Source organism: Panthera leo, chromosome A1 (genome assembly GCF_018350215.1).
Source record: "Panthera leo isolate Ple1 chromosome A1, P.leo_Ple1_pat1.1, whole genome shotgun sequence".
Classification (NCBI taxonomy): Eukaryota; Metazoa; Chordata; class Mammalia; order Carnivora; family Felidae; genus Panthera; species Panthera leo.
In genome coordinates this window covers 131,836,245-131,851,917 of record NC_056679.1, presented here as the reverse complement: position 1 = coordinate 131,851,917, position 15,673 = coordinate 131,836,245, and the positions used below count along the sequence as shown (strand labels likewise).

The following is a 15,673-nucleotide window of genomic DNA, read 5'->3' as shown; positions in this document are numbered from 1 at the left end:
AGACTTTTCATTTTTTACTTGCACAGTGGAAAGGACTAGAGAGTTCCTTGGAGATCTTTTATAAGGCACTAATCCCATTCATGAGAGTACCACTCTCAGAAACCTAATCACCTCCCAAAGGTCCCATCAACTAATACCATCCCCTTTGGGAGTTAGATTTCAACATATGAATTTTGAGGGGATACAAACATTCAGGTCATAACAGGAACATATTGAATACAGTTGACCCTTGAACATCATGGGTTTGAACTGCACAGGTGTAGTTTTATATAGGTTTGTTGTTGTTGTTGTTGTTGTTGTTGTTTTAAATAGAATACAGTAGTAGAACATGAACCACCACATGTCCCCTTCTCCCCACCTGCACTTAGCCAATCTAGATCATAGAATGATACTCATTTCTTGCTTCTCTACCTAGGAAGCAAGGTGGTCCACACCACCTCCTTCCATGCAGGAAGGTAGAGAGCTAGGGAAGGCAAAACACCAGTACCCTTCTTTCTAGGTCACTTGCTTCACCCAATCCCCTACATGTGATTATACTGCAGTTTCTGCTTGTGGAAAATGGCTGTGAAGGGGTGAGCTGCCAGTTCCCCAGCAATATTAGATCCCCTCCTCAGAAAACGTTCAGCACCCTGGACAGTGCCCCACCCCCTGAGACCCAGGCTTCTCTGTCTGATACTGTCCCCTCCCTGGGCCCTCCCTGGTGTTCTCCCACACCCCTTGGTGGGAGGTAAGGTATTGGGTGGGTTATTATGTGGTTTTTGGTTACTTAAGTGAAAATCCCTCCCCAGAGCCTGTTTCTTTCACCTCTCCATTCAAGACCTCAGTCAACTGAGCTCCCCACAGGTAGTAGGATGGAGAATGCCAAGAGCAGACAAGAGCCCTGCTGTTCCACCTTTTCCTACAAATTTCCTCCATCTTCACTTTGTTTTTCTCCATTTGGCGACTTTCTAACTTTTCAATCACATAAAATCCAGTAGTTAAGTTTGGGGGGAACCATAAGTTATATGTGGATTTTTAGCTGCCTGGGGATCAGCATTCCAGGGTCAACTGTAATTCCTAGAAGGGAATTTGGGATAAATGGAGGGTTTTATATTTAAGATAAAAGATGTGTATAGAGACTAAAGGGCTATTATAGGACATGTTGCAGATATTGGAGACAGAAGATGGAGCAATTTTCTCTAAGAGTTAAAATAAGGATAACTTTTTTTTTTTTTTAGTGCTTTATTTATTTTTGAGAGAGACAGAATGTGAGCAGGGAAAGGGAGAGAGGGAGGGAGACACAGAATCTGAAGCAGGCTCCAGGCTCTCAGCTGTCAGCACAGAGCCCAATGCTGGGGCTCAAATTCCCAAACCGCGAGATCATGACCTGAGCCAAAGTCGGACGCTTAACCAACTGAGCCACCCAGGCATCCCATCAAGGATAACTCATAAGTTTGAAGGAAACTAGGTGAGAATAAGTATGGATATTTTCAGGTGTGGAAACAGAAGGTAGAAGGAGACTTTGGTAATCTCAGTTTTCTTGGTAAATTAGGAGGTGCAGTTGTCTGTTTGGGAAGGGGCATTGAGTGAGACAGGAAAGTGGTTGAACAATGATTTAAGTCAGGCATAAGTTTAGAAAAGTCACTGAGGGGAATAAGAGAGGAACTTGACCAGGGACAAACACAAAAATGAAATGCTTTGTGTTTGTGCTAATGTCCATGTATGTGTGATTGTACTTAAGCATTGCTTGACTGCTCAGGGACAGGCACAACCTCAAGAAAGGTTAGCTTTGATCCAGAGTATTTGTTTTACAGTGAGGTATGGCAGAAGAAGAACATGAATGAGTCAAAGAAAAAAACATGTAATGGTGTTTGGACAGTCAGGAATGAGAAGTTTGACAGATGAGAAGAAAATGAAGGGACTGAGTGAGTTAAGGTCTTAATTTTCTAAAACAGATATCATATGATTTCACTCATATGTGGAAATTGAGAAAGTTGACAGAATAACATAGGGGAAAGGAAGGAAAAATAAGATAAAAACAGAGAGGGAGGCAAACCATAAGAGACTCTTAAATACAGAGAACAAACTGAGGGTTGATGGGGGTTGGGGGAGTAGGTTAAAAGGTAGGTTAAATGGGCATTAAGAAAGGTACTTTTTGGGATGAGCACTGAGTATCATATGTAAGAGATCAATCATGGGGTTCTACTCCTGAAGCCGAGACCACACTATATGCTAACTTACTTGAGAATAAGAAAATAAAAATTAAAAATAAGTAAAAATTTAGAAAGATACAAGAACACTGAGAAAAGGGGAGGATATTAAATGCTCATTTTCCACAGTAGGAAGTCAATTAATTATGCCTGAGCTGAAAAATCAAGAGGCAGCAGTTATTAAGAGAAATGTGTTATTTAGGGAAATAGAATAGTTAAATTAAAAAAAAAAAATTAACTAGAAGAGGAGAAAGTGATTTTGTCTGGTAAGGGGCAAGTGGCAGGTCAGAAATGTGGTTTTTATAGAAGTTTGTAAAAATGTGTATTTATGCACATTATAACTTTGCACATAGGTATATATGTGATAAATGTAATAGTTAAAAAATTCTTGTGCTCTACCTAGTTGATTCTCTACTCTTGGAAATGCTAAGCTCTAACTCTCTTTGGAATTGACAGCTTTCATGTCAACAATTACCTAAAAGAAGGTGACAGCAAATAGGTTTGTTTGTTTTTTTCCTTTGAGAAGTAAATGTAGTAAGAATGACATAAATAAAAAGTAGATGGAATAAAGTGTTGACAGAAAATTCTAAACACATCTATGCATGGGTGTAAGGGAATAAGAGAGCTAGAAGGATAAAAGCTTATAGTCAGTATAATAGTGGAGTTGAAAATTTACGAGATGGAACACTTCAGGTGATGACAAGGAGCGTAGTGTGGCCTTGGCATCTAAAATGGCAAGGAACTATGAGGCCATGCACCACTCTAGCCTGTTCGTGTAGGTTTGTGGGAGGGCTTAGGGTGAAGAACCCAAGTCTGAGCCAGATTCCAAAGACTTCAGTAGACGGGCTATTAAACAGCAACAGAGAGCTGCATGGGAGATTAGAGGACTGCTATATTGAGAAACAGTATTAAGGAGCCTGGAAGATACTAATAATACCGAGATAAGCTGTGGAAAAGTGTTCTCAGGGAAGAGCCAAATGTCCTTTAAAACAAGTGGGAGAGGGAACAAACTGTAAAGAGGTGAAGCTGTCATAAAAGGATTGGGGGAGGGGCACCTGGGTGGCTCAGTCAGTTGGGCATCCGACTTCGGCTCAGGTCATGATCTCGCGGTTTGTGAGTTTGAGCCTCGCGTCGGGCTCTGTGCTGACAGCTCAGAGCCTGGAGCCTGCTTCAGATTCTCTGTCCCCCTCCCTCTCTCGCTGCCCCACCCCCGCTTGTGCTCTGTCTCTCTCTGTCTTTCAAAGATGAATAAACATAAAAAAATAAAATAAAAAAGATAGGGGGAGAAGGGGGTGATGATTGTAGGTCAGGGGAGCAGTAACAGCAATATGAAGGTAAGGCTTCAAGGAAGATAAATAGATTCAGAAGGCTTCATTTTTGGGTATCATAATGATAGGGATATGAAGCTTAGTGGAATTAGTTATGTTTAATAATTGAGAAGCTTATGATACAACCTTTATGTTCTCTATAATCATAGAGGTACTTAAAAATTATACCCTCAGAAGTTATTAGGCAAAAAAAAAAAAAAAAATTAATAAGATGGAGAAGATTTGAGCAACAGAATAGACATAGCACTCTATTCAACAGAGTGATATATATTCTTTTAAAATGCATACCAAATCATTTCATGAATTTACTGCATGATAGTCCACAAAAGTAATCTCAGCAAATACCAAATAACTGATATCATACAGACCCTACTTTCTGATAACAGTGTAATATCTTTATAAATCAACAAAAACTTAATTTGAAAACTCCATATGTTTGGAAACTGAAAAGAATACTTATGAATGATTCATTTGAAAGGAAATTATAATGAAGGAAACTTATTTCCAGCAGTATGGCAGACAGGATCCTTTTGCAAGCAGTTAAGAAACTTGTATAAAATGCGCAGTACATATTTTAGATACAATAGTGTTCTAGGAAGAAAATAATTAGAGAATGCTCAGAGGACAATAATCAAAGTAAAGCAGAAACTCTAAGAGGTAAGACTTAAGAGTATTTCCTGAACCCGGTGTTCTTGAACTTGGGTTTTCATGGGTTTGCAGAGTGCAGGGGATAAAAGCAAGGCCCAGGGTCCTACCTAAGATTGGGACTCTAACACGAGATGTTCTTGAATAAATCTAGAACTTCCAAGAGAGAACTAGAAATAAACTCTAGCACAGAGTTATGGTGAGTCATTAGTGTGTTGTGGAATCAGTTGCATGGTTACTGTTAGCACTTTTTTGTTGTTTTTATTTTTGTTTGCTTTTTGTTTTGGGATATCAAATGTAGTACTCAGGTCACTTTTTGTTTCATATTTGTGTATTAGTGTGTATTTGTATTTGGATGTATATATCAATACACTTAGTTTTACTGTTATTTTTTACCATCAGTGAATCATAGTAAAAAAAAAAAAAAAAAAAAAGGAAAGTTGCTGCCTTAGAGAAACAATGTCGTGTGCAGAAAATACATGTACGGCTACTCATTTTAGCATTATTTATAGTAGCAAAGTACTGAAAGCAAACTAAGATTCTAGCAGTAGTAGAGAAGATAAATAAATCGTATTCTTATATAATGGAACATTATTCATCAGATAAAATGAGATAGTTACATCTACTTATGTTAATATAGGTAAATCACAAAATATAATATTGAGTGGCAAACACTAGTTGCAGATTGGTAGGTAAGTATAATTGAGTTTATGTGAAATAAATAATCAGATATGCTGTTTTGGAAAGATAAATACAACTTCAGTATGCCAATTCTGAAGAAAGAATAGAATGGGATTAGGACAGGGTTCTAAGGAATGGTGCAATGCCCCCAATTTTGTGTGTGTGCACGCACATGTGTGCAAACACTTGCCATTAAGAAAAAAAACACTCTAATTGAATAACAAAATGTTAACATGTGAGTGGATAGGCACTTGGATATTGGTTATATAATTTCCCGTACTTCTCTGGTATTTGTAATGTTTGATTTTTTTTTTTAAGTTGTATCATGTCATAAATATGTAACTGTTGTAGTTTTCTTGTAGGGATCAAATTTAGGAGGTGAATGATGTCAGAATGAAAATTGTTTTTCAAAATTAAATTTTTAAGGGTTCTTTAGAAAAACACAGTCAATTATATTGTCATGACACCTTTAATTAGATGAAAGCTATGTAGTTGCTATGCAATTAAGTACATAGGGAAAACAGGAAAAATTTCTCTGAGTGGTGTATTCAGAAAAAGCAATCTACTACTCACTGAATAAAAGTTGAAACTAAACATTATACTATTAAAATTGTAACTTGTTTAACCCTGAGGCAACAAAATAAAAATATATAATAAAAATATAATGAGTATCTTTAGGTATCTTTTATTTTGTCATTTACATTTTGGTTTGTTTTACTTAGCTGGTCATCTGACATTTGAATGCCGCAATTTTCTCCGAGTAGACCCCAAAAGGGACATAGTTTTGGATGTGAGCAGCACAAGTAGTGAAGAGAGTGATGAAGAGAATGAAGAACTGAATAAATTGCAGGCATTACAAGAAAAAAGTAAGTAATACTTTTCTTTCCCTACATCCTTTAAAAATGTTTCTAAATGTTCTGCTTTATTATGTAATGTTTATTTATTGTTCTGTTATACTTATCATTAAGATACCTTGTGTATTTATGTAAGAGGCACTGCATAGGTAAGGATAGGCTTTGGATGTTGTAAGTACTTTGCCCCAAATCAAACAGCAGATCAGTGTTAGAACCAGGAGGCACATCAATTTCTCATTCCACAAAGCAGGTTTTGTTATTGTTGTTTTTCCATCACACTAAGATGTGTCACATGGTACAAAGAATCTGATTTAAGACTTGGTTTCTAGACCCATTTGGCCATTTTTTAGCATGTCACTTTCAACAAGTTGTTTAACCCCTGTGAACCTTAATTTCCTTACAGGATAACACAAAAGATCAGTTTGTCAAATCACACTAATTCAAATCAGAGATATTAGCCAGTACCAAGCTTTACTAAGAATTTCAAGTACATAAATGATCATGAAGCATAGGGAAAACTGCAGAAATTCTAGGGCCACCAGCACAGCTCCCTGGGTATTTTCTTTCTTTCTCCTTTACAACCCATTCTGGCCAAGATTAACGTGAGGTTTCTTCATTACACAAAAGAAAGTCATTTAATCATGAAACATGTCAATGTTATGTCCATATAGTTACATTTTCCAGTGAGCCATGCCGCATAAATCCATAGATTCCAGGATTATATATCATAAACTATCTTAGATCCAGTACATCATGCTATAAGCAGTCTATAAATAAGGATTCTCTTGCCAACAACTTGATTGTGGACTTCTAGCTTTTAGAACTGTGAGAAAAAGCACAACCCTCCACCTTCCACCCCCAAAGGTATTCTCTACCTAGCAAACACCATTAATTTGTTTCCAGGAGGTCTGTCATTAGCATGTTTACAAAGAGATTTGACCAAGTTACCTTCTTTTTTTTGTTGGGGCCATGCTCCTCTCTCCTCACAGAAGGAGTAGATTGTATACCTGCTGTTTAATCATTTCTTTCCCATCTTGTATATAAAGTGGCCTATCCTTGAAGTGGGGCTTTTAGGGATACGGTGTAATGCTGTATGTGAAAATACACTGTGGACTTCAAAATGATATATGTTAGATGTCACACAATCAAAATGCAGCTTGTTTGAATATGGCTTTAGGCATAGAATGAGAGATACAAAAAGTTAAAATCTTACTTTAGATTATCAGAGAACAATAAACAAAAAACACCTTAAAACTTCTTAAGCTTTCCATATTATATCTAGTGAAGGTAAATGAAAAGTCAAATGCCAGGGTACTAGGACAAACTGAGAAGGCAGAAGAGGGAGAGAGTCTCAAAGAGGATCACTAAGGCTGAGTATATACAGCTTCAAGTAAAAGTAGCTGCTTGAGTATATATACTTGATTTTATTCCCTACTGAAACACCACTGAAATGATAATGGAAGAATTTAAAAAAAAAACATAAATGCACAAAGACAAAATGAGGTAGGAAGCAATAGTAACACAGTTATGAAAAGCAGTTGGGTTTAGTGACAATGGACTGCATACTTGAGAAAGTTCAGTCCTTTAATAATAGGAAATCTGAGGAGTAACCTGATAGTGCACATTTTAAAACTCCCAAACAACTTGATAATGAGTATCCTTAAGTACCTCTGTGAGGATGTCAGTAAAGCTAAAAACAGGAATTGGTTAAAAATCTGAAGTAATTCCCTTCAGTTACCTTTCCCTACTCTGTGAAGCCAGATGGCTTCCCTCCATTACCTCAGTTAGGCTATTGCAGCTCCGTTTTCTAGACAGGTAAAACAAAGGGTCTTTAAACTGAGATATACCAAACACAGATGAAAACAGTAAGTTAAAGGTGAGAACCTTCCAGCCATCTTCACCTGTTTGGTTCCCAGACATGTATCACCCAGGCAGAAGATCTGAAGATCCATCTCTGGGAGATCTGCCCAGTCTAAGAAAAAAGAAATAAAGATAATGACCAAAGACGTGACATAGTCACATTATCAGTTAAGTTGAGATTTCCATGCTTTGCTTGCTCAAAGCTTCAGCTTTTTAGACAATCAACAAGCACTAAATTTCTGAGGAAAGACTCTCAAGTGAAATATAGATACTAAAACCAACCAATGAACAAAAAAAGTCAGCTTGAAGGATACACAGGCTGTGAAAGGAGAAGAAAACAGAAATCATTAATATCCAGTTTTATAGAAAGATAAGATACAGCACCCATGAAACAGAATAAGATACTATAAAAAGAACAAATCAGCAAAAGAACTTTTGGAAATTAAAAAAGAAGCAGACATAAAGAACTTAACAGAGATGGAAGATAAAGAAATCTAACAAGCAAAACAAGGGAAGGAAAAAAATAGTTAAGACAATTGAAGAATCAGTCTAGGAAATACTTCATTCACATGAGTCCCAGATAGAGAATACAGAAGGAATTTCCAGGAACTGAAGGACATTAGTTTCCAGATGAAAGGGTTCAACCAGTACTAAGCACAGTGTTAAAATTAGACTCACATAAAGGCACACTGTTACAAAATTTCGTATCATAGGAAATGAGAATATAATTGAAATTTCCAGAGTCAAGGATAAAACAAGTCATAGGTAAAAAATCAGGAGTCAGAATAACCTTGTTCTTCTCTAAAGTGATACTGGAAGCTAGTAGATGTGGATAATGCTTTCAGATTTTTGAAGGAAAGTTGTATCCAAATTAGAATGATATACCCAACCAAATTATCTACCAAGTGTGGAATAGAATAAAGGCATTGGCAGACATTCAAAATGAAAAAAAAAAAAAAAATTATTTCTCACATACCCTTTCTGAGAGCACTGATTCCAGAGGTTTCTACCAAAGTAAGGGAATATACCCTAAGAAAGAAGACTTTATATAGGAAGTAGAGGAGATAGGAAGGGAGTCCCTAGGTCACTTGTAAAGGAGATCTCAGGAAGACAGGCACCAGGCATAGAGAGCAGGCTGAAGGAGCAAAGCTGAAGATTCTAGGAGAGAAAGCCCAAGATTGCCAATTCCACAAGGACAGTTTCTATCCCATCCATCTACACTGCTGTGTCTAAAAACAAAAAACAAACAGAAACTGCCACCCCCCAAATCCCAAAACCAAACAAAAACAAAAACTTGAGAATTAGTAAACCTCTTAGAAAACACATAATTTAAACCTACTTTTACAGAAAAGGAACTGAAGACAGATGACTCCCAAGTGACTAACTCATCATAGTGAAGCCAGCACCGTGATCTGTGTTTCTTGCCTACTGGTCCTATACTGTTTACACTGTAGTGTGCTGCTCTCCTATCGTGGAGATTATGTAGTCTTTGGTTCTTCACTTTTTTTTCCTTCACCATATGAATCTTGAAGGATAAAGTACCCTGTCATCGTGAATAGAGGTTTATTCTAGAGGTGATTTTTCAATCAGAACACCTGGGACAAATCTACCCTGGCAGGAAAGGGAGGGAGTTAACATACCATAATCACCAGGAAGGGATAAAACTTCCTTGTTCGAATCAGCTTTCCCTTACTTTCACGCTGAAAATGACTGACTCAATGTAGATTTTCTTTCTTAAAAAGGTACACTTGCCTATGGTCACTTACAGGCTCAGAACTTGTTTCCCAGTATCATGACTCCCACTCAGGAGAGTGCTCATTCCTGTATATCATGCAGATTTCAGTAATAAAGTATTATAAAAGGGATCCAGGTGGCTCAGTCAGTTAAGTCCGACTTCAGCTCAGGTCATGATTTCACCATTCGTGAGTTCAAGCCCCACATTGGGCTCTGTGCTGACAGCTCAGAGCCTGGAGCCTGCTTCAGATTCTGTGTCTTCCTCCCTCTGACCTTCCTCCACTCATGCTCTGTCTCTCTCTCTCTCTCTCTGTCTCTCTCTCTCAAAAATAAATAAACATTAAACATTTTTTAAGGGGATGCAAATTTATTTCATGGTTATCCAGTGAAAGCCCAGTGCCCCCCCCCCCACCTCCTGCCACTCAAATAAACAATAAATTGGTTCCTAAATACAGGGAAGAAGGGAGTGTAGAGGCTGTGGTTCTTAGTTCCATTGATAACTTTCTGTTACTGCTCAGGATGTCTGATGGGGTCAGGGTAAAACACTGACCTATTGATTGTGAGTTCTCATGCCATATCCTTTAGTACTCCTGAGGGTTCCTTGAATCCTGCCTTGGTTCTTCAAGGTGGGGAGCTCTTGTACCAACTATCTTGACTAAGTTTTGTGTGTGTGTGTGTGCTTTTTGTTTTTGTTTTTAATGACAATAAAAATAGTGAGCCGGGAGAAAGCTAAGAATTTTTAATGTGCTTACATTAATTAGTTGTTCTGCTTTCATGAAACAGAGACATAAAGGGGAGGAGAGATAAATGTCACCAAAAAATAAAACCCAAAATTTATTTTTGTATGTTATGTTCTTTTTTGCTTCTGTTTGTATTTATTTCTATTATATTGTATATTTTCAATGCATTTTATATACTTAGGGGAATTAAAAGAAAATAATCTTTCATTTAAAACAAAGAAAATAGTCTAAATGACAAATATATCAATTTTTTGACACAAATTAGAAAATGTGAGAGCAGGACTTGACATGGATGGGTACAATCATTGCAGTTTTATTATAATCAACAACCTGGAACCTGTACAACCTTCTAAAATTGTGTTACCAGTGCTGTGAACAGGGAAAGATTGAACAATCAGTGTCTGATAAGGATTATACAATCTTATTGACTCACAATGTGTGTATGTGTATGCTTATGTGTGAAAATGCTTACTGTCTAGTGACACTACAATACTCTAGGAAACTTGTTAAGGTTTTATACTGTGTTTTAAACTTGCTGAGAAACTTTCCTTTGGAATTGTATATGATAGTAGCAAATATTTGAAGCCCTGTTTATATTAGAATATACAGAAAGTCAAGGTAAAATTTTACTATTTACAAAGGACCCAAGAAGTTCAAGAGTATGGATTTTTTTTCTCATTCTATTTTAACTAGTGTTATTTAATGTTAATTAGCTATTTACCTGTAATTAGGAGGTATTCCTCTACTCATACATCCCTTAATATTTTATGATATTCTTTTATTTCAGTCCAGAAAATAAATATATTTTGACAAATTTGGAGGTTTGGGGTTATTTTGATGGTTTGGTTTGGTTAAGAAAGTTTTATTAAATAAATAAATAAATAGATAGATAGATAGATAGATAGATAAAAGAAAGTTATATGTCATGGGTGCCTAGGTGTGGCTCAGTCGGTTGAGCATCCAACTTTGGCTCAGGTCATGATGTCACTGTTCCTGAGTTCGAGCCCCACGTTGAGCTCTCTGCTGTTAGTGCAAAGCCTGCTTCGGACCCTCACACACTCTCTCTCAAAAATAAATACACATGAAAAAAAGTTTTATGTTAAATTCATACTTGATATCATTTAAAGATGGTTGATACTGAACACTGCCCAGGAAAAAATGCCAAAATGAGATATTTGCATATTACCATAATTGTATTTGTTATTTCCTTTAGTAACTGCTGGAATCAGATTCAAGTAAATGACTTATACTGGTGGTTTCAGGGTTCATAAAGATAGGGCTTACATGAATCCATGGGGTAATTGAAATAAACCTCTGTTTGGCTCAAAATGTACTTTTTATAAGAAAACTACAAAAGATATTTGCAAAGTAGTTGATTAGAAGTCTCAGCAGTGATTGGGAAATTTAGATGAATGGATCTAGGTTGGGAACTATCTAGTCAAGTATTTAAAAGCAGCTGGAGTGGCTACAAACCTGGTAACATATGCAGACAAAGATCTGGTATCTGACCCTGCAGGTACTACTGGACGGTTTTTTCTTATTATTACAGAGTTGTCTCCAAGCACAGGATCATATCCTCCGACTTCTGTATGTCACACAAGAGACTGCCACTCTTGTTGATTGTCAAAAAATTTAAGTGCTAAGGAGGCTTTTGCCTTCAATTTTTTACTCCAGTGTTTGTATCTTTTAGCAAGAAATTCCTGTTTTGCAGAAACTCAAATTCTTTTCCCTATGCCTGTGTACATTTCAATATCCTGTCTCAGAAAGACCTTCAATAGAGGTGGAATCATTTTAAGAATGATAGTATGGAAACACTGAACTGTCTAAATCAAACTTTCATCTTCAGTGCTTGAATTCTCATATACTGTTATCGTAAGTACTGCTAGTTCCTAAGGGTAGTAGCCAGGAAAAAAGATGTCTTAAATTCTGGGATTGTTTTGTTTTTATTAGAACTAATTTCTCTATATAATCTAGTCAGTGGACTCTTTATCCATCAGTCCTAAATGGAAGAGGTTATTTTTCCCATAGCTATGTATTTGCTTTGTTTCTTATAACTTTGGGAAGGGGCATGTTTACAGTAGTCATTCTGAGCTTATTATAGCTACAAAAAAAAAAAAATCTCGAGATAAAGCTAAAGTGACTAATATCAGATCAAGTCAATTTCAAAACGAAGAATGTTTCTAGAGATAAAGAGGGTTTCTTTAAAATGATAAAAGTGTTAGTGAAGAGGACATATGAATACTAAGTATTTATGAATACTAAGTGGTTATGTACCTAATAACAAATTTAAACTATATGAGACAAACCCTGATAGAACTACCACGGAAAATCCTTGTGGATAAACAAATTCACAATTACAGTTGTAGATGTCAGTCACTATGCCTGTCTCAATAATTGATGGAACAGGTAGACAGTAAATCAGAAAGGATATAAGACTTGAATAACACTGTCAGCCAACTTGACCTTTTTAATATTTATAGAACACCTCACCCAACAACTGCAGAGTACACATTTTTTTCAGGTTCACACAGAATGTCTAGCTAGATAGACCTTATTCTGTGTTATAAAACAAGCCTTGATAGATTTTAAAGGGTTCACATTATGCAAAATATATTCTCTAGCCACAAGGAAATTAAATTAGAAATATAGTGACAGCTTCCTGGAAAATTCACCCAATATATGTAACCTAACACTTCTAAATAACCCACTGGGTCAAAGAAAAAATGCAAAAGGAAATTACAAAGTATTTTGAACTGAATGAATAAAAACACAATATTTATGGGATGCTCATAAAACAGTACCTAAAGGAAATTATAACACTAACTTCCTGTATTAGAAAGAAGAAATATCTCAAATTTATGACTTCACCTCTGCTTTAACACACTAGAAAAAGAAAAGTGAATGAAACCCAAAGTAAGCAGAAGAAAGATAATAAAAAGATTGGAGATGAAATCACTGAAATGGAAAATAGGAAAACAATAGAGAAAATTAGTAAAACCAAAAGCTGGTTCTTTGAGATCTATAAAATTGAAAAATTGCTATCCAAACTGATCAGGTAAAAATCAAAACAAAAAAAATCAAAACAAAAACAAACAAAAATAAAAGAAAAGAAACAAAAACAAAACAAAGAAACAATACCAGAAATGAAATAAGTGATAATACTACAGATTATACAGATAGTAAAATAAGGGAATATTGTGGAAATGCCAATAAGTTGAACAACTTAGATAAAAGACAATTAGTTGAAACATACAAACTATAAAAACTCTCTCAAAAAATGAACTGAATAGCCTGCATCTATTAAAGAAGTTAAATGGTTAGCTTAAAAACTTTCAACAAAGCAAACTCCATAGCTGAATGACTTCTCTCCTAATTCTTCCAGATGTTGAAGGAGAAATAATGCCATTTCTACATAAGATCTTAAAAATTGAATATGATGGAGAACTTTCCAACTCAATTTTTAAGACCAGCATTCCTCTGAGAAACTACAAGAAAAGTAGAGATTCCTATAAACACAAGCACAAACAGAATTTTAAGCAATTTTAGGCAATTAAAAGAACTTTAGCAAATCAAATCCAACAATATGTGAAAAGGATAATATAACCAAGTAAAGTTTATCCCAATAGTATAAGATTTGTTTCACGTTCTAAAACAAGACAATGTAATTCATCATTTTTAACAGCTCTTTACAAAAGAACACGTAGATGATAATTACAGTATTTTAAATAATTCAAAGAAGTCCACTGTCCATTTCTGATAGTTTGATAGTAAACTAGGAAAAGAAGGGAACTTTATCAACTTCATAAAGGACATCAAAAAAAAAAAAAACAAAAAAACTGGAAGATTACATAATACCTAATGGTAAAAGACTGAATGTTTCCATAACATAAGGAACAAAGCAAAGATGTCTACTCTTCCCACTTCTACTCAACTTTGTGGTGAAGATTCTAGCCACTACTCAACTTTGTGGTGAAGATTAAGGCAAGAAAAAGAAATCAAAGGCATCCAGATTGGAAAATAAAGAGTGAAAACTATTTGCAGATGACATAGTCGTCTATGTAGAAATCCTGTGAAATCTACCAAAGAAAACTTCTGGAACCTAATAACCTAAGAATGAAGTTTAGCAAAGTTGTAGAATATAAGATCAATCAATGGGCAAAAAATCAATTGTATTTCTGTATTGTGACAATAAACAATCAGAAACTGAAATGTTAAAAATACCTTTTATAATAGCATTAAAAATATGAAATATTTAGGGATAAACTGACTAAAAGATGCACAAGACTGAAGCATATAAAACATTGCTGAGGGAAATTAATGAATGAATCAAAAGATATACCATATTCATGGAATAGAAGATTAAATATTTTTAAGATGTCATTTCTCCCCCCTTGATTTATAGATTCAAACTAAACACAATCAAAATTCTAGCAGGCTGTTTTAGAAACTGACAAGCCAATTTTATAATTTTACAAGCCAATGATAATATCTTCCAGAATTGTAGTATAGTATCACAACCAGGATTCTGACATTGGTAGAGTCAAGATACAGAATATTTGCATCACTCATATCGCCTTTTTAATCTTTATTTTTTATTTATTTTTTCATATTGCCTTTTAAAAAGCCACACCCACTTCTCTCTTGTCCTTACTACCTTCTTAATTTCTGGCAACCAAAAATTTGCCATTTCTGTAATATTGTAATTTCAAAAATGTTTTATGAATGGATTCATATAGTATGTAATCTTTTTAGATTTTTTTCAGCTAGCTGTAATTCTCTAGAGATTCACTGAGGTTGCTGCATATTTTAGTAGTTTGTTTCTTTTAATTATCAAGTAGTGTTTTATCACATAGATATCCCATAGTTTGTTTAACTCTTCACCCACTGAAAGATATCTGACTTGTGTACCATTAGGGGCTATTACAAATAAAGCTGCTATTATAACAGGATTTGGGTGAACAGAAATCTTCATTTCTATGAAATGAATACCCAGAAGTACAATTGTTGGGTTTTATGGTATTTGTATCTTTAGTTTCTTAATAAACTGCCAGACTGTTTTTCAGAGTGGCTATACTATTTTACTTCCCTACCAAAAATGTATGAATGACCCAGTTTCTCTGCAGCCTCACTAGAATTTGATATTGTCTTTTTTTTTTTTTTTTTTTTTAAGCATTCTGATAGGGGCACCTGGGTGACTCAGTCAGTTAAGCATCCACCTAGATTTCGGCTCAGGTCATGATCTCAGGGTTCTTGAGCTGGAGATCACGTCCGTCTCCATGCTGACAGCCCAGAGCCTGCTTGGGAGTCTTTCTCCCTCTCTGTCTGTCCCTCCCCTGTTCATGCTCTCCCTCCAATAATAAATAAACTTAAAAAAATATATATTTTAGCATTCTGACAGGTGTGAAGTTATATCTCAATGTGATTTTAACTTACATTTCCCTGATTGCTAATGATGTTAAACATCATCTCATTACTGTTGAATCCTTTATGTACTCTAGATTCTAGTCCTTTGTTGGATATCTGGTTTGCAAATACTTTCTCTTAATATGTTGCTTATCTTTCCATCCTCTTAATAGGTCTTGAACAGTGTAATAGTTTTTAATTTTCATAAAATCCAATTTCTCAATTTTTCCTTTTTTAGA

At 35.4% G+C, this 15,673-nt stretch overlaps 1 protein-coding gene across 1 annotated transcript in view; it reads left to right on the top strand.

Moving 5' to 3' along the window:
- Positions 1-15,673, top strand: part of SREK1IP1 (SREK1 interacting protein 1) — a 41,329-nt gene that overhangs the window by 14,813 nt on the left and 10,843 nt on the right. Inside the window, exon 3 of the mRNA XM_042940167.1 lies at positions 5,566-5,709. Coding sequence (XP_042796101.1) covers positions 5,566-5,709 — 144 coding nt within the window. The remainder of the gene's footprint in view (positions 1-5,565; positions 5,710-15,673) is intronic.